Source organism: Vigna unguiculata, chromosome 8, assembly GCF_004118075.2.
Source record: "Vigna unguiculata cultivar IT97K-499-35 chromosome 8, ASM411807v1, whole genome shotgun sequence".
NCBI lineage: Eukaryota > Viridiplantae > Streptophyta > Magnoliopsida > Fabales > Fabaceae > Vigna > Vigna unguiculata.
The window spans coordinates 16,189,087-16,208,927 of NC_040286.1; the positions used below are offsets into that span (position 1 = coordinate 16,189,087).

General features: G+C 37.0%; 1 protein-coding gene across 1 annotated transcript; it reads left to right on the plus strand.

Annotated features, from left to right (window-relative positions):
* The first annotated feature begins 327 nt into the window (after positions 1 to 327).
* Positions 328 to 1,056, plus strand: LOC114194924. Its single transcript, XM_028085328.1, has 3 exons — positions 328 to 414; positions 565 to 690; positions 844 to 1,056. Exons 1-3 carry the CDS (start codon positions 328 to 330, stop codon positions 1,054 to 1,056), a joined length of 426 nt encoding a protein of 141 aa, XP_027941129.1.
* Positions 1,057 to 19,841: the final 18,785 nt, after the last annotated feature.

Sequence of the window (19,841 nt, forward strand, 5' to 3'; positions counted from 1 at the left end):
TTGGGATTTTTATCGAGATGGCTATTAATACAATTATTCATTTAAATATTTTTTTAAAGTAATATTCCTTAGGGATGTTACATCTCCCATTTGGGACTGGGTTGTGTGTTAATGCAAGAAAAGAAGGCGGTGGCCTTTGCTTCGAGGCAGCTTAAGGTGCACGAGAGAAACTATCCCACTCATGACCTGGAGTTGGCGACTATAGTATTTGCCTTGAAGAACTGAAGGCATTATCTCTATGGTGCCCAGTTTCGTGTGTTTAGCGATCATAAGAGTCTCAAGTATATGTTGGATTAGAAGGAGTTGAACATGAGGCAGAGAAGATAGATGAAATTCTTGAAGGATTATGATTTCGAGCTCCTATATCACCCAGGGCAGGCAAATGTAGTGTCTGATGCATTGAGTAGGAAGATTGTACATGTTGCATACCTTATGATCTAAGAGGTGGAACTACTGGAGAAGTTCAAAGATATGAAGCTATAGGTGGAGTTGGGATCCGAGTTCATTAAGTGTAGTACTTTGACTATATCCAGTGATTTCTTGGACTCAAATAGGGAGAGGTAGTTGTTGGATACTAGTCTGAACAGAGTTAGAGAACAGCTGGGGTCAGATGAGGCTAGAGATTTTTCTTTGAGTAATGATGGCATACTACGATTCCAGAACATAGTGTGTGTGCTTGATGATGCTGAGGTAAAACGGTCAATCCTTAAGGAAGGGCACAAGAGTCGTCTTAGCATGCATCCTGGCATGACAAAGATGTACTAGGATCTTAAGGAGACCTTTTGGTGGCAGGAGATGAAGAAAGATATGGCCTAGTTTGTATCAGCCTGTCTGACCTGTTAGAAGGCGAAGGTGGAGCACCAGAGACCCGGTGGGATCTTACAGCCCTTGGAGATACTAGTGTGGAAATGGGATAACATCTCGATGGACATTGTGACCCATTTGCCACGAACTTTTAGAGGGCACGACATCATCTGGGTTATTGTGGATAGATTGACCAAGAGTGCTCATTTCTTGGCGATGAACTTCAGGATGTCAATGGTCAAGTTGGCATAGTTGTATATCAAAGGAATTGTGAGATTGCATGGAGTACCTTCGAGCATTGTATCAGATAGGGATCCACAGTTCACGTCACGGTTTTGGCAGACCTTGTAGAGCGCTTTGGGTAGCAAGCTCACCATGAGTTCAGCTTATCATCCTCAGACCAATGGCCAGTTTGAGAGGACGATTCAGTCGCTTGAGGATTTGTTGATAACATGCATATTGGATCATACGGTATTTCACGTATCACAATTGAGGAAGTATGTCTTTGACCCCTCTCATGTGTTCGAGGCTGAGGATATACGGATCAGAGAGGACCTCGCTGTGGAAGTACCACCCATTGCGTTGGAGGACAACATAGTTGAGGAACGACGAGGGAAGACAGTCAACCTTGTCAAAGTCATTTGGCATCGGATGACGGGTGACTCTACATGGGAGTTAGAGGAGGATATGACGAAGTCGCATCCACATCTGTTTGCCAGGTGAGATTTTATTTTTGAGGTCAAAAATTTTTGTTGTTGGGGAGAATGTAAGGATCATTTTTCCTTGCCCCTTTTATTTAAGGGTTGCCCCATTCTATTGGGCCTAGGGGCTGGCCCAAAAGAGAAATCCATACCTAATATGCCCTAACCCTAACCATTCTACTCACTTTCGTAAAAACTGACCACTTCCTAGAGACCTACCGTTTTCCTCTGCTAAGATTTGGACCTTCACCGTCTCCGTCAAGTTTGTTCGAATGCATCCTTGTTCCACGTAAGTTGTTCCTCATCCAATATATTCCTTATGGTAACGCCGCTGTCTTGGGTCCATCTGAAGTCACTCTTGGTAACTTTGTTTTCTCTGTTCATTTATTCTCCAGCTTGCTAAACTGCTCTATGAGCTGCGGTACTTCACTGTTCGTAGTTAGGACCCCTCCGCTAGCTCATTTCCAAGTAAGGGAAACTAGGGTTGCTTATGTAGTTTGAGTTTTATTTTGTCCTGTTGTTATTTTTACGATTCCATGGTTGGTGTGATTTTGTAAATGCATGGAGTGCTTTGGCATGTTGGTTGAAATCTGTGTGTGTGGCTGTGTAAGAAAACAATGACGAGAAACTGACTCTCTCGCCCAAGCGAGCCTACTTCGCCCAAGCGAGACTTGCAGAAACAAGCCAGGTTCACATTCAAGCTCTCGCTCAGGCGGAGAACTCTTGTTTTGAGCGAGGCAATGTCTCACTCAAGCGAGAGGGGCTTGCCTAAGCGAGATCGCATGGAGAGCTTGACTTGTCGCTACAGTTTCAGCTCAGGCGAGGGGGTCTCACTTTTAGGCGAGGGGTGGTGATGAAGGATTGACCCCAACCAAGATGAAGGATTAACCCCAACCAATCAAAAAAAGTGAGAAATATTTTGATTTGCTAACATGTTTGTTCTCAAAACAATTTATAAAAAAAAAATTGAAAAAGTGTGTTCAGAGATTTTCTTTTAAACATTGGGGCAGTTTATGTTTGGTTGACATGTTTTCAAAGCTCAAAAATCAGCATGGGCAATCAAATAATTAAGTTAAATTTGGTTGTCCTCTTTCAATTCTTTCTTCATGAAATTCTATTTTTGCTCATACAATATCCTCCGCTCTAAGCCTAAACCTTGACCAACCTTAACATAGTCCATCTTTATCAATCCCAAACCCAAACTAGGGCAGTCAGTTTGTTAGTAATTCATATATTCCAATCATTCATTCTGAATTTCGGGGCATTTATTTACAATGAAGATTGTGATTAGATTAGAGGCAACTTGTGAAGACATCATCATTTTTTAATCTCCTCATTTGGGAAAAGTCAAACACGCTTTTGCCCCATAAGACCATCCTAGGCTCTCATACTAGGGGCAAATTTTTGAAGTCCCCATCATTTTCTTCATACCATCGATAATTGGGCAAAGGCCAAAAACATTTTGTGCCCCAAACCAATTCAAATTGGGCCAACGCCCTAGTTAATCTTCATCACCATATCCAAACCTTTTCAAGGCCTTGGCAATTTCATGTTTGTCATTCAAGTAGTGTTTCAAAAGAAATGATTCGTTAGTAGCTGATTAGATCAAATAAATGATATGGAAAAGTAAAAAAAAAAATTGAAAGTAGAATGATTTCATGAATTACAAATAAAAATGAAATGGGAATCAATTCGAATTTGTTTTCAAAAAAAATGCAAAAGAAAAATTCATACATCATACCAAGTCATGTACACATGAGTAATCCATCTTTTTGAATAAAATAAATTCCACCTTTCCAATCAAAACTCGTTCCACTCATATGAATGGTTATTCAATCCTTTCATTAAAAAAATAAACAATTTTGTTTCTATGATGTTTCTCAAATTTATGGTCCTCTTCATTCATATGAATTACCAATATACCCCCAAGCCTAGTTTTCACACTGGCCCCCAAGCCCATTTTTCACACTGGCCCCCAAACCTAGTTTTTACATTGGCCCCCAAGCCTAGTTTTCACACTAGCCCTCAAGCTCAGTTCACACACTGGCCCCCAAGCCTAGTTTTCACACTGGCCCCCAAGCCTAGTTTTCATAGTGGCCTCCAAGCCCAGTTTCCACACTGGCCCTTAAACCTAGTTGTGTCTGGCCTAACAATTTTTTTTTGCCTAGGCTCTAAGCCTAGTTTTCCTTGCTCTCAAATTAAAATAAAGGAAAAATTAAAAAAAGAAAATTCCACCCATGCATCCACGCATCCATGTATGCATCATCATATAGGTTCAAAAAGAAATCATAACATATCATGCATCATCAAATTATCCATCATACTGCATAAAATCCTTGAAAATCATTTCCAAAAAAAATAAAGAAATTTGAAAAAAAAGTTAGCAATGATGATTTTTTTTTTGTGTAAGTCTAACAAATGTTACACATTCACGTAGTGTTTGTCAACACTTCAAGAGAAAAATGAAGGTTCTCCTTTTATACATCAAGACCCTCTACGAGGCAATGGTCATCGATTTCTTTACATCAAGACCCTCTGCAAGGAAATGGTCATGGTTTTTCTTTACATCGAGGCCCTCTACGAGACAATGGTCATCGATCTTTTTAAATCAAGGCCCTCTACGAGGCAATGGTCATTGATTTCTTTGTCACATCGAGGCCCTCTACGAGCCAATGGTCATTGATTTCTTTGTCACATCAAGGCCCTCTACGATGCAATTGTCATCGATTTTTTTACATCAAGACCCTCTACGAGGCACTAGTCATCGACTTCTTTACATCAAGGCCCTCTGCGCGGCAATAGTCATTGATTTCGTTGTCATATCAAGGCCTTCTACAATGCAATGATCATCGATTTATTTACATCAAGGCCCCCTATGAGGCAATAGTCATTGATTTCTTTCCTTTCAATATAGACCGTCTCCTTGGGATTGGTCTAATATGTTTTTTCAAAAAGTCAGAAAAGAAAATAATAAAATAAAGTGATTTGTCAGATAGTGACCATCTACATGGTAATGGTCACTGAATCTTTTGGATATAAACCCTATCATCTAGATTGGTCTAATATTTTCTCAAAAAGTCAAGAAAAAGAAAAAATTTGGATCGGAACCCTCTACATGGTAATGGTCACCGAATCTTTTGAATAAACCCTCTCCATGGGATTGGTCTAATTTGGTCTTTGCAAAAGTAAAAAAAAAACAAAAAGAATTGAGACACTCTACTTCGTAATGACCATTGGGTTTCGCGTTTTAAGTCATATTTTTCTTGTTCATGTTTGCTTTTCGTGTTTTGGCATGCTTGGGTGAAGTTTTGATGGTATGAATATGAATATGATTAAATGACTGAACTAAGCACGAGCGAACAGTGGAGGGTTCTGGTCTTCTCGCCCAAGCGAGCGTGTCTCGCCTAGGCAAGATTAGTAGTAACTCGCCCAGGATTGTATTCATATTGTATTCATGAATAGAGAATTGTCATTCTTCATATCAAGACCAACATGCTCTACAATCAACTCATACCTAAAAAAATCCATTTCAGAACAAATTACTTATAACCACAAAATTAAAAAAAATCTTGCACTTAACAAAATATACCTTTCTCCCAACCACAACTCATGTAATTCAACCAAAAATTAAAATTTTACACCCACCACTTGACTCTTCTGAAATGCATGTTTAGAACCAATATCCAAAATAATTTAGCACTTAAAAAAATTTGGATAAAAAAAAAGTTGAATTTCCCATGATCACATCACCATACACATTCATAATTATGCCCAATTTTATTCTAAAAAATATATATATAAATTTATGTCACCCATATCTTAACATCACCATACACATTCATAATTGTACCCTTAATCCAAAAATAAATTTATGTCACCCATATCTTAACATCATCTCACCATAGAACTCATGCATAAAATAAGAACAATTATCCAATGATTACACCTATCCAAAAAATTGGATAACTCTCCTTACCTAAAAAATTGTTTGATCACTAGCTCCAATTCCACAAAACCAATTTTGGACCAAGATTTTTCTTTGCACACCACGAACATATTGCCTCAACAAAATTCTACAGCCTCTTTTTTCCTTCTCTCCCAAAACTTGCGTTCCACTCCACTTTCTCTATGCATTATTCTTAAAAAAAATCTTGACTTAAATTTTCTAACCATTCAACTACTCAAATTAAAATAAAAATGTAAATATTAAATTTAATGTTGTATTAACGTTGAGACGGCTCTAACTTTCCTCTTGAATTCTCATTAATCAGTCTTAATCATAGTATCTATGACCAAATTCAATGAATCTACCTTTAACCTTCAATATTCCATAGATACGTAAAAAAAATTACTAAAAAAATTATATTATGAGCTTGATCCAATCCACTTAGATCAAAGTGACAATTTCCTGGAATGGAAGGATCATGTGGACATAGTTGAGCATCAAATGATTCTCCATATGTTGAAGCATGAATGTCAACAACATCACTTCTATGATTCCTCTACACATACGTCTAGGCTCTCTCATGAAGAGAACTCTCATGCTTACCCTCGAGTTCTATGAAGAGTCCCATATGTGGACATATTGTATCCTCCTTTCTAGCTCAATTAAGCAAAACAAAAGGGTTGTACTTCTACACCTTTCTAACCATCAAGCCTTCACTAATGTCTTAACAACTCGCTCACGTGTCGCCAACTTGCTCAACGAAATTATTCAACAATTTATTCAACCTTGTGAGCAAGCCATGAAAAAAGTTGCCAAATGGAAGGTCATGACTACTTATCTGCTAGGCCTTAAACCCAAGTCCATATTGTGGGCCATTCTTCCGAATCCACAAGCGTTATCATATGATGATAAAGCAATGGATGAAGTTAATTAAATAACTTGGTCCACCCCTTTGTTGCTAATGCTTTAAAGGATGGAAATATGAGAGAAAATAGGAGAAATACAAAAAGAGGGTGAAGAAAGATGAAGAAAAGCTCAAACATGGGGATCACACTTTATAGGGGTCTTTGCATCTTAAAAGAGAAGTATTAAGGTTAGACAAAGTAAGAAGAAAATAAAGATAAAATGTTTATGGGGAAAATTAAAAGAAAGAGAAGATCATAGTATCTTAAAGATATTGTCCAATACTTATTTTGAAACAAAATCTGCTTTGAAGTATGACAATTCTTTTGTCCACAATAATAGGTTTTATTGTTTTTCAATACTCTATATCAAAATTGTTGTGTCTTATTATGTAAACTATTTGTTCAAATTTGTTTTGAATTGATCTAATCATTTGAAAAAAGATTTCATCTTCTTGACATAGCCTAACCTATTGAGAATTCAATTTAGATTCAACAATTTGCATCCTATCAAGCTCAGTTTTATATGTATTATTTACATTTGAGTTTGAGGGTAGAAATTGTTTGATAAAACTTGATCTGTTGAACTTATTTTTGAAATTATCATGTTTTAACTTTAGGGTTTTAAGCATTATAAAGGTAAAAAGGAGATTGTTAAAGAGAAATTCTAACACCTAAGATTTTGATTAAGTGTTAAAAATATTTAAGTGTCAAAACATGGTCATGTTTCTTGTGAAAGACGATGGTTAATCATAAAAACATACCATGCAAGACATAAGTTCTTCATTTGACACATGATTCAACATTGTGCAAACTTATTTTACCTCTAACATGGCACAAATATGTTCATACGATAAACATATAGAACTAAGTTAATATCATATTGAATGAATATTATATAAATGATTATTCAATGTTGTAGGAAATACCTACCACTTATGTTTTCCAAAAGAGATTAATTAAATAAAGGACATTTCATATCAGCAATCTCTTAATCAAATGGCTAAAATTGCTTTTCTTCAATAGTTCCCTAAACTAATTGGTTGTCAACACTACAAGAATTATCTACTCTGAAGGACACTACAGTTTCATTGAATCATGAAAATGCACACTTTCCAATATGATGATAAGTATATCAAACTATTGGGATGATGTGTAAAGAAGAAAAGAGCTTATATTATTGTGTGGAGCACATTAAATACATATATCAATATCAAACTCTTTAGATGAAAAGAAGATACCTTAGAAGAGTTGAAATAATTCAATAACTAGAAACAATTTTACAATGAGTACTTTCTTCAGAGTCTATATAAGAACGAGTGGAAAAATCACATTGTATAGTGTCAAAATCTGACTAAATTTTTTGGAGTCATTTAAAGCTTCAAAGAGGAACATTGATTGTGTTCAATCAGAGAGCTAAAGAAGAGTATAAATCCTACATACGTCTTCAAACTATCGACCTCCCTAGTGAGCAAACGAGTGTCTTGTGATCTCTAATCATATCAACTACATCATCTTATCTAGTAGTGAATGTTAGGTAAAGAATAACCAATTATTAGCTAGGAAGGGATTTTGTTCAAAGAATACTCGTTTAAGTCATAAATGGCTTGTTAAAAAACTACTTGTTTGAAACAAAAGTGGCTTGTAGAAATAAAATTTGAATAAAGTTAGCTACGAGTAGTTGCAAGTCAAAAGAATAGTCAGATTAAGCAAAATGTTACTTAAGAAAGAATATTTGGTTGAGTAAGAAGTCACTTAGGAAATAATACTTAGGTAAGCCATGAGGAACTTGTTAAAAGAGTATACAAAGGATTAGCTAATAGTGACAACGAACCAAAGAATACTCAAATTATCCTTTGTGATACTAGTGCACTTAGTGAAACTCAATCAATTGATTAAAACAAACCAGAACAAAAATATAATGTGTATGACCTCTTTTTCTACCTCTTTTTCTACGTTGTGTGAACAAGGACAATCATAATGTTTTCAATCGATTAAATTAGTTAAGTATCAACATTTTTCCTATTATGATTCATCATATGCAATTATCATTGAATAACTTTTGAACCTATAAAGTTATTGTTTAAATGTTCGTTATCAAATAATATTTTTTAAAAAGTGTAAAAAAAATTAAAATATGCAATTAGCTCAACTCTCTTTTCTTGAGAACAAGATTGTCACGATAACATGAGAAGACAATGCAAGGTCACAATGGTGGCACCATGAAGGTTGAGGAGACACGAGAAAGAAGTAACAAGATAAAATGTGTCTATTGATGGAAAATGGTGTTATTTTAATGACAATTTCCTAGTCAATCATCGTGATGTATGCTTTTAAAGATGGTTACTTATCCAAACCATTACTAAAAAGACAAATCATACATAGTTGTTACTAAAAGGTATGATAAATTAATTACAATTTTTATCCTAGTAGAATCTTTATACAAAAATTTATGTATATTGATTATGTGGTTAATTTTAGGCTTAAATACATCATTTGTCCCAATTTTGGTAAACTTTGTTCACTTTGATCCTCATTTTTCACTACAAAAAAATAGGTATTACCGACGGTCCAAATCCATCAGAAACAACCAATATCCGTTTGTAAATGTTTATTTTCGACGAATTATCGACGGGTGTGTATCCGTCGATAAAAGGGTCGTAGGTAATATTTATCGATAACTTATACCATTCGGTAATTACCGATGGATATATCTTTCAATAATTATCGACGGATATATCCTTCGGTAATTACAAACGTAATCAAAATTCAATCAATTAACGTCCTAAAACTCAAACCCTAACCTCTATTAAAGAAATTCATCTTGTACTAACCTATTTTGCGTAGGTCAGTGTAGGCTTCTCATGGAGATGCATAAACCAGCTTGGCCATAAAGCGATCTCAAGCACCGACGCGACCTCAAACGACAGAGGAACCTGAACCAACTTGGGACGTGGGCGACGATGCGAAGATGAAGGGAAGCATAGCTGCTTGGTGTGAATCTGTGTTTCAAAGCCCTTTCTAATTTTAATCAATGTTACCCAACCAATTACGGAGGGAATAATATATCAGTAATCAATTTTACTCAACCATGTGTCCTTTACCAATGGTCTTACCGATATTTATTGATGGATACTTGTAAATTATGGTCAATTTGGTCTGTTTTCTAGATGTTTAAATTATTAATGGAAACATAGTAATTGTCACATGTCACTTTATGGTTTTTTTAATTTTTTTTATTTTAATAAAGGTGTCCACTTGTCAAGAAAGCATTACGACATACGTCAAGCTAGTGTCATTGCCACGTGTTAACTTAGTATCATTGCCACGTGTGAGTCTTATGACTTCAATTCAAACCCAATTTTAATCAATTTTGTTCAATTTAGTCCCAATTTTTGTTATTTTTGTTCAATTCAATACCAATTTTGTCCCTCACCAAATTAACAAAATTTAATCTTTATATAAATTTAATATGAATTTTTTTATTAAAATTTAAATTTACATTAAATATTAATTTCATTATTTTTAAACCAACCATAATTATATTATTGGAAACAAGTTATTATATTTATTTTTTATGTTTGCTGCATGTAAAAAATAGGTTTAAAGTTGGTTTTAAAACAATGAAGAATTTTCCTACTAATTTTAAAACTAATGAAGAAGTTTCCTTCTAGTATTAAATATAATAAAGAACTTTCCTTCTAATTTTAAAAATATTGAAGAATTTTCCTTCTAAATTTAAAAATAATTAAGAATTTTCCTTATCATTTAAAATTTTCCTTCTAATTTTAAAAACAATGAAGAATTTTTTCTTCTAATTTTAAAAATAATAAAGAACTTTCCCTCTAATTTTAAATATAATTAAGAATTTTCCTTATCATTTAAAAAATAATGAAGAATTTTCCTTCTAATTTTAAAAATAATGAATAATTTTTCTTCTAATTTTAAACTAAATTTTTCATTATTATTTTTACATGTAGAAAAAGTCAAACCTAAATCTAATAATTCCCTTTTAAAAGTATAATTAGAATTGGTATAAAAATAATGAACGAAATATTTAATATAAATGTTAATTTGAAAAAAAATAAAAATTTTAGTTAAAACCTAATTTGGTTTAATCATGCCTTTGATCTCCATTTTAGAGTCAAAATCTCAACTTAGTACTCAGATTTTTAAAAGTCTCAAATTGGTCTCTTTTTTGTTAAAACGTCTCAACTTTGCCCTTTTTGTTAAGTCTCGATTGACGCCGTTAGAGGAAGTGTCACGTGTCAGTTCCTATATTTTTTATTTTTTTTATTTTTTTATTTTTTGATTTTTTTTGAATTTTTAAAAAAAAATCAAAAAAATTGCCACGTGTCAAGCTATCATCATGCCACATGGAAGTGATAGAGTGATGTGGCAATGACAATGACACGTGTCACTTATGTCATTTCCAATTTCTCAATTTGCTCCATTTATTTTAATTTTTGTCTCAATTTAGTCCCAATTTTTATAAAAAAGAGCAATTTTGTCCCTCTCCAAATTGAAATCAAATTTAATTTCTATATAAATGTAGAGAAATATTTCTATCAAAATTGATATTTCAAGTAAATATTTTTAACCAAATTAAGTTCATTTAATTAATATTTTACATTGAACTTTATTTAAAATTGTTTAAAGTTGTTAATAGAAAATAATGTTAACAGAAAAAAAATTCATGTACCGCACCTAGGTGGTCTCATACAACTACATGGTAAAACCCGTCTACATTAATCCCCGCAAAACATGCAAACAAATATCAGATGAATCAAGCAAGCAGGCGTAAGCGGCCCAAGCCGCCTACAAAAGAAGATAGAACGAGAATTTGTCAACTATTCCAGACTTAAGGTACTACAAGCAAGACCCCTAGAGCCAATAGTGATCGAACCAAAGGGCCTGGCCTAGGCCTAGGCCCACCTACAACCCCAAAAGATGGCCCAGCCCATGACGTGGTCAAACATGCATGGACCCCAGCAATTAAAGGTACGCATTCATTAATCACTTAATCACGAGATTTGACTTTCTGAGCATTTGTTGGCTGACTTGATCGTCAGAGTCTTCTCCGCAGGTAACCCCTCACGAGTCTAAGCCAAAGTACCAGCAGATAGCATATGCAAGCCGGGAGGAAGCCTACTAAAGGGATTGCGGATTAAGGTAAGGTGATATTTGTGTCTGACATCTCTTATTTGTTTTCGACAGGAACAATTCATAAATTAACTAGTTCATGTAACAATAAAAAACATATAAATTTAAATTTTGAAAACAATTTTAAGTAAAGTTGAATGTGAAACACAATTTTAAATAAACTTAGCTATGTTAAAAATATATAATAAAATATCAATTTGAATAAAAATATCAAATTTAATAAAAATATTGGTATAACATTTATATAAAAATTAATTTTTTTTTAATTTGGAGATGGACGAAATTGGATTATTTTTACAAAAATAGGGACTAAATTGAGACAAAAATTAGAATACAGGGACCAAATTGAGACTAAGGAAATGACACCTGGTATAATACTGACACTTGGCATTATCACTGCCACATCACTCTGTCACTGCCACATGGCACGACGACAGCTTGATACGTGACAAATTTTTATTTTTTAAAAAAAAAATCAAAAAAACAAATCAAAAAGAAAATCAAAAAATTCAAAAAATTGAGGAATTGACACGTGGCACCCCATTTAACTTCGTCAACCCAGACTTAATAGAAAGGGCAAACTTGAGACGTTTTAACAAAAGGGGGGACCAAATTTGAAACTTTTAAAAATTCACATACCAAGTTGAGATTTTGACTCCAAAATGGGGACCAAAGACAAGATTAAACCTAAAAATTAAATTTGGTTAAGTTGGAGAGAGATAAAATTAAGACTAAACTGAACAAAAATAACAAAAATTGATACTAAATTGGAAAAAAATAACGAAAACTAGAACTGAACTGAATATAAATTGAATACTAAAATTAAAAATATTCAAAAAGAAAAATAAAATTAAAAAAAAACACAAAATAATATTTGACAGTTGTTGTTCACTCTTAACAATTTAAACAAAATATATAAAAAAATCAAATTAATTATAATTTACAAAAATTAAGATATTTTTAAACATAAAAAAATAAAAAATAAAAATAAAAAAAATTTACAAAAATTAAGATCAATATATTTAAAAAAGTAAAAGTGTTTGAAGTATATATTCGAACATGATTATGTATATATATGTATGAAAATACCTATTCTTAACACTGATGGAAGTAGACCAAATAGTGGACCCTGTACCTTTTCTGTATGGAAAGAATTAATGTCGCATTGAAATGAAATGTTGCTAGTTAGGGACATATATTATTACGTATGACAAATATGTTGGGAGATGAAATCGCATATGATATGTGATGAGTGCAAAACTATTGCTGGGCATGGCGTGAAAAGTTGGTGGTGAGGATTGCAGATCCATAGACACCCAAAGTAAACGGTAAAGCCATAAACAGTGCCACTTCAAATATTTATTTGTTTTTACGTGTGTCAGTATGTGGTGGTAAATGGGGGATCAGCTAAGGACATGGAGGCTGTTTCCTCTGCCACCCCATCAACAGTTGTTTTCTTTGCCCTTCATGTCGCATAGCATAGCAAATCACCGACTCAAATTAATTTTTCAAAAGCTTCTACCTCATGCTTGCCACCACCCATGTCAGATATGATGATGAGTTCCACTCATCCTTTCTTTTTTTCACTTCTAATAAAATAAAAAAGGAAAAATTATTGGATATAAAAAAATATCACTTCTACACACAGTACTAAACATTTCGAATATAAAATTAGTAAGTTTCAACATATATAGTAATTTGGTGATATTAAAATGATGAGCTACCCACATTATGACGTGGGGGAAGAATCAAAATACATCAATGTCAAATCATGTGCACATTGATTAACATGAAGCCATGGAAAAAGGTAGGGAAAAGGGGAATATGTTAATTCCCTACAGCTAAGAAAATAATGACAAAAGAAAAGGAGAATGGATACTTTCTGCAAAAATATGTATTTTCACTTTGATTAAAAAAAAAGTCTTATGTACTTTTTTAATTGGCTCGAATAGATAAAATTTTCAATTTTTTTAGTTTCAAAAATAATTCTTGTTTGGTTCATTTATCTTAAAGTTTTTATTTATTTTAAGTCTTTTACTATTATTGTTCCTGCACAGAACAAACAAGATAAGTTAGGCACAAACGTCACATTACCCACGTAGTCTGCTATCTCCTCAGTTGGCTTCTTTCCGGTTGATATATGTCGGCTTGGACCCAGGAGGGATTACCTGCAGAAGGGACTCCGAAGCTCAAGTGAGTCAAAGCTCTCAAAAGGTTAAATAAGGTGATTAATGGAGTAATGAATGTGTACCTTTAATTACTGGGTTGCACGTGTATTTATAGAGCATTAATTATGTCTGGTTATGTCGTGGGCTGGGCCCCAGCTTGGGCTCTAGTTTGGGCTGTAAGTGGGCCTGGGCCCTAACCCAGGCCCTTAGGTGGACTCGTTGAATACCAGGGGGCTTTTATTTTGCTAAGTATATTGATGTTGTCGGCCTAAACCGACTACTTTCCTTGGTGGTTTGTGTTACCGGTTTAGGCCGGCTAGGGAACTTAAACGAATTAACCACGAGTTAGGGGTGTTCGACCCAGGCCGCTTACTTGTGGTAAGGGTGGGGAACTTAAACGAATTAATCACGAGTTAGGGGTGTTCGACCCAGGCCGCTTACTTGTGGTAAGGGTGGGGAACTTAAACGAATTAACCACGAGTTAGGGGTGTTCGACCCCAGCCGCTTACTTGTAGTAAGGGTGGGGAACTTAAACGAATTAGCCACGAGTTAGGGGTGTTTGACCCAGGCTGCTTACTTGTGGTAAGGGTGGGGAACTTAAACGAATGCGAAAAATAAAGAATAGTTCACAGTTGAGAACCCTTTGTTTTATTCATTGAATTTGGGGTGCCTCGTTAAAACCTCCCTGGCCAAAACCCTTCATAGCACTTCTACTAGTTCCTCGGGCCATCGGCCTTTGGCATTATCTAATCTCTTGCGCAATTCCACTAGGATGACTTTGTTGGCTGCCTCTGCTTGTCCATTGTTTGTGGGTGCTCTACAGAACTTATGATGTGTTTGATGCCTAGACCAGTGTAGAACTTGGCTAGCTCTTTATCTATAAATTGTCGGCCATTGTCAGTGATGATAGTATGTGGAACACCATATCTACATATAATATCTTTCCAAACGAACTGTTGAACTTGCTGGGCTGTGATAGTGGTCAGTGGCTTGGCTTCTATCCATTTGGTGAAATAATCAACGGCTACAATCAGGAATTTGCCCTGCCCCTTGTCGGGGGAGAAGGGGCCGAGGATATCCATTCCCCATTTAGCAAAGGGCCATGGGGATAGTATGGAATGGAGTTGTTCTTGTTTCTGGTGGATGAGGTTGCCATGTTTTTGGCATGGTTTGCACTTTCGGACGTAGTCTTGGCAGTCTGCTTCTATAGTCGGCCAGAAGTAGTCGGCTCTAAGGATTCTAGTAGCCATAGTGCGTGCGCCGGAATGGTAGCTGCAAATGCCTTCGTGTAGCTCTTTAATGATATACTTCGCTTGTTCTGCAGTGACACATCTAAGGAGCGGTTGGCCATATCTGCGTGTTTAGAGGTCATCGCCTATCATGGTATACCTGCCGGCCTTAGCCAGCCAAGTTTTGTCCACATCTTGTGGGGGGTTGCTGGTTTTTAGATATTGGATATAGGGGGTGGTCCAGTTGTGGCTTTGGGGAGGGGTGGTATTGTCGGTTGGGGAGTGGGTTAGGTTTTGGCAGGTATTTGTGATGGATGGTGTAGATAATGTTTGGTATAATAGGGATCGGTGGCGGCTTTTTAATTTGGTGCTGGCTAATTTGGAGAGGATGTCGGCTCTGATGTTGTCGATTCTGGAGATGTGTTCGATGCGGACTCGTTCAAAGGCGGATTGAATGACTACACGGACCAGATGGTAATATTGTAGAAAGATGGGGTCTTTAATTTGGAATTCGTCATTTAGGTGTCCTACAGTAAGTTTGGAGTCAGTTTTGCATGTTAACATCTTGACACCAACTTCGCGGGCAAGGGAAAGGCCGACGAGGATGGCTTCGTACTCGGCTTGGTTGTTTGATGTTTTGAAGGAAAAGTGGAGGGGTTTTTCAATGAGGATGTCGTTAGGTCCTTCTAACACGATGCCAGCACCGACACCTTTCGAATTTGAGGAACCATCTACGTGAAGCGTCCACTGGTCCTCTGTGGGTGTGTGCTGGAGGTCATTAACAAAATCTAGGAGGCATTGGGCTTTAATGGGGCCATGGGGTTCGTAGCGAATGTTGAATTCTGACAGCTTGACGGCCCAGGATGACATCCGTCCCGCTAGATCTCCTTTTTGCAATATTTTTTGGATTGGGTAATCGGTTTTGACGGTGATGTTGTGGTTTTAGAAGTTTGGGCGTAGGCGGCGAACTGCATGGACCAAGGACAGGGCCAACTTCTCCACCATTTGATATCTGGTTTCAGGATCTTGCAACGTTCTGCTAACGAAGTAGACAGGATGATGCGTGCCGTCTATTTCTTGGACAAGTGCGGCGCTGACGGTGTGGTCGGTGGCTGTGATGTACACTAGGAGGGGTTGGCGAGTGTTCGACTTGTGGAGGATAGGTGGTGAGGTTAGGGTGGTTTTTAGTTTTTGAAAGATTTGTTCACAGTCGTCAGTCTATGTGAACCGGGTGGATTTCTTGAGGAGTTGGACTATGGGTTGGGTTTGTTCAGCCAGTTTGGGCAGGAAGCGGGAAATTGCGGTAAGGCGGCCTATGAGGCGTTGGACCTCTTTGATGGTAGTGGTACTATGCATTTCGATAATTGCCTTGCACTTTTCGGGATTGGCCTCTATACCGCGCTGGGTTAACATGAATCCGAGAAATTTACCGCGGTCAACGCCGAATACACACTTATCAGGGTTGAGACGAAGGTTGTATTGGCGTAATGCGGAGAAGACCGCCGAGAGGTCCTAGGCATGTTGGTGGTGGCTTGGAGACTTGACAACCATGTCGTCAACGTATACCTCAACACATTGTCCCATTAGATGGCTGAAAACTTTGTCCATCAGCCGTTGGTAAGTTGCCCCAGCGTTCTTAAGGCCAAAGGGCATAACTCTGTAAAAGTAGTTGGCGTCATCCGTGATGAAGGCGGTCTTATTCATGTCAGATGCGGACATAGGGATTTGATTGTATCCAGAATATGCATCCAAGAAGCTTAGCACTTTATTCCCTGTCGCGCCGTCAATAAGCCGATCGATATTGGGTAAGGGGTAGGCATCTCGAGGACAGGACTTGTTTAGATCTGTGTAGTCTACACACATCCGCCATTTGCCATTGGCTTTCTTCACCAAGACTACATTAGAAAGCCAAATGGTGTATTGCGTTTCTTCGATGAGTCCTGCGCTTAGTAACTTGTCAGCCTCAGCCTTAGCTGCTAAGCGGCGTTCCTCGCCAAGTTTACATTTTTTCTGGGAGATATAGCGGGCCTCTTTGTAGATGGATAGCTTGTGGGAGGCGACTAGGGGGTCTACCCTAGGTAAGTCAACGGCGAACCAAGCGAAAAGGTCCGTGTTGTTGACAAGGACAGGTGTGATGATGGCACGTTCGTTAGAGGGGAGGTTTCTTCAACGGGTTCGAGACGAACATCCCGGCCTACTCTGGGGTCTAGATTTTCGCCTGATAGGGCGATGCCAGAGCCAGGTGGTCGCTCAATGTGGTTAGTTTGCTGGATTGGGAGTTGTGGGCGCAGGCTGGCCATGTTGCATTCGCGTGCCAGCCGTTGGTCGCAATGTACAGTGAGGATGTCGCCGAAAGGGGAAGGGAACTTCATGGCCAAATGGGGGGTGGAGACGACAACGCCGAGAGTGTTGAGCGAAGGACGGCCTAGGAGGACATTGTAGGATGTGGGCGCGTCGACGATAAGGAAGCGGATGGGAATGGTTTTGGTTTGGGTTCCGTCACGAAACACGGTGTGAAGGTCGATGTAGCCGCGGGTGGATACTTGTTCGCCAGAAAAGCCATAGATTGGTTCGTCATACGGGACCATGGCAGTGTCCGGGAGCTGGAGTTTTTGATAGGTGGCCTAGTAAAGAATGTCAACAGAGTTGCCCTGGTCGACGAGGACTTTCTTAACAGTGTAGTTTTCAATTTCAACAGTGATGACCATGGGGTCGTCTTGTTGGTGGTCGCGGTCGTGAAAGTCATCGTCTGTGAAGATGATGGGAGGCATGCAGCGTCTGTGATAGGAATGGGTGATGTCGTTGATTGATGTTTGTTGGGTGGTAGTGAAGGTGTGAGGAGTGGGGTTGTATTCGCTTTCTTCTTCTGTGGGTTGGAAGGCTGGGGACCTTGCAACCTCAGACGCCTCCTTAGCTTTTCCTTTCAGGGTGGGATCAACTTCGATCTTTCGCCTGAGCGAGAGTTCTCTTGTCGTAGCGCCTCCATCTCATCAGCGTTGCGCTTCTTTAGATCTTCCAACTCTTGTTGCATTTTAGCTTGGCCGTCTAGGATGGCGGCTAGGTCAGGGGTGATGTTAGTGGGTCCTGAGGGACCAACATCAGCCTGCTTGTTAACTCCAGCTCTGCTGCGGGTTGAAACCATCTTCAAAGAAAAACGGGTACTAAAGGTGTTGTCTCGTGCCCCATGGTGGGCGCCAATTGTTCCTGCAGACTTCTTTTACAATATATAATTATTACCCTAATATTAGTTCAATTGATATAATACATATAATTAAAACTAAGTGTGAAATATTAAATAGAAAATTACATAAATTTTTACAAACTTCTTTTACTTTATGAAGTATCTACACATTTTATTTATTTATAATGAGATGAAAGTTTAAATTATATATATTTTTTGGTCAGGTACATGTCAATTTTTTAAGATGATAAGTGCTCAATTCACACTAACAAACCAAGCTGAGATCACTATCATTCATGATAGCAAAATTCATAGTTAATTGCACTAATCTAATTATCAAGTAATCAAATGAATTTGATCAAAGTCCAACTAGCTAAGACCTATGAACAATATAAAATTTATGTTTTACAAAGTACATTGATTACTTATTAATTAACATTTACTCTTTGACACATCAGATTAACTATAGCATCGGAGTGTCTTTTGCAAGCACATCCCCTTCTTTTTGTGACATTCGAGGAGGAGTACTTTCATAGTACAAGGATGTTGACCCTTTGACGTTTTCACACTTGGAGCATCTTAGGAGACTCTACAGGATATACTTCAGTCTCGCAACAACAATTGGTGCCCACCATGGAACTAACATATACTATGTAAGGGAGAAGCAGAGTAGTAGAGGTAAGAGGGGTGGAGCCCTCAACTAACATAGTTGTTATCCTTGAAGCACAAGCAAAGATGAAACAAGAGTTCACTATGTTGGCATAAATAGAATAGATGATTTGGTGCTTGAAGATTTGATGAAGGTACTTGAAGCCATTGTTCAAACACGTTGAAACCATGCGTACATTGATGAAAATATGTGGACTAGGCCTTGTATGCATGCTCTCTATCACGGTTATTCATGGGGAAAACAAGCTTGAAGATTGTAATTCATGTTGTAGACCATTTTGCATTAATTAGATATATAAGGTCTTAGTTGTGTCTTTTAATGTATTGAAATGTTTTTCAATAGGTTAAACGGTGACTTTTAATCTCTTGAATGGATATTTGACAAATTAAAAGGGTTGTTGTAGTAGCTCAACTGGTACTTAATTAATCAGTTGATTTATTTTGTAATCGACTGATTTTACTTAAGTTAAGTGAAATCAACCGATTGATTTGAAAATTAACTTGTTGAATTTCGTAATAGTATGACTATTAAAGCTATATTTTCCAAAAGAGAGTTGGGAAGACCATTTTTTATCACGAAATATTTCTGCAATCAGTGGAACTCTCTCTCTCTTTCGTGATCATACAATGTGCAACTGGTAAAGATTGATCTTGGAGCATTCTTAGAGCATTTTGCTTGGTGTTTGAAGCTTGGAGAAGGTGGTTATGGTAGGCAAGGTTGTGCTACCACTAAGGTTTGGTCTTTCTCAAGCTTTTAGGTTGCGCCAGGTGGTTTTCCATGTCTGCAAGAGGTTTCTTATTGTGCTAATTTGATTCTTGTGTGACTCAAGAGTCATTGTGTGGTGTTCTTGCATAGTTTGAAAGTGTAATGTTGTGAACTTTGTAAATCTTTTGAAATAGTGCAAAGTCAGGCTTGGGTTACCCTGACTAACTAGATGTAGCTTAGGTTTGAGTGAACCAATATAAAAATCTTGTGCATTCCTCTTTTCTCTAACCCCTCTCTCTTGTATTACACTTTAAAGTTTAAAGAATTTTGATTTGAATAATCTTTTTTACATTCTTGTGTGATCTGATGTTA

Coding starts and splice junctions, on each gene's coding strand:
- LOC114194924 (XM_028085328.1), top strand. CDS start 328: ATGAAATTCTTGAAGGATTATGATTTCGAGCTCCTATATCACCCAGGG. Junction 415..564: donor ATGCATTGAGTAGGAAGATT/GTACATGTTGCA, acceptor AGGGAGAGGTAG/TTGTTGGATACTAGTCTGAA. Junction 691..843: donor GTGTGCTTGATGATGCTGAG/GTAAAACGGTCA, acceptor CTGACCTGTTAG/AAGGCGAAGGTGGAGCACCA.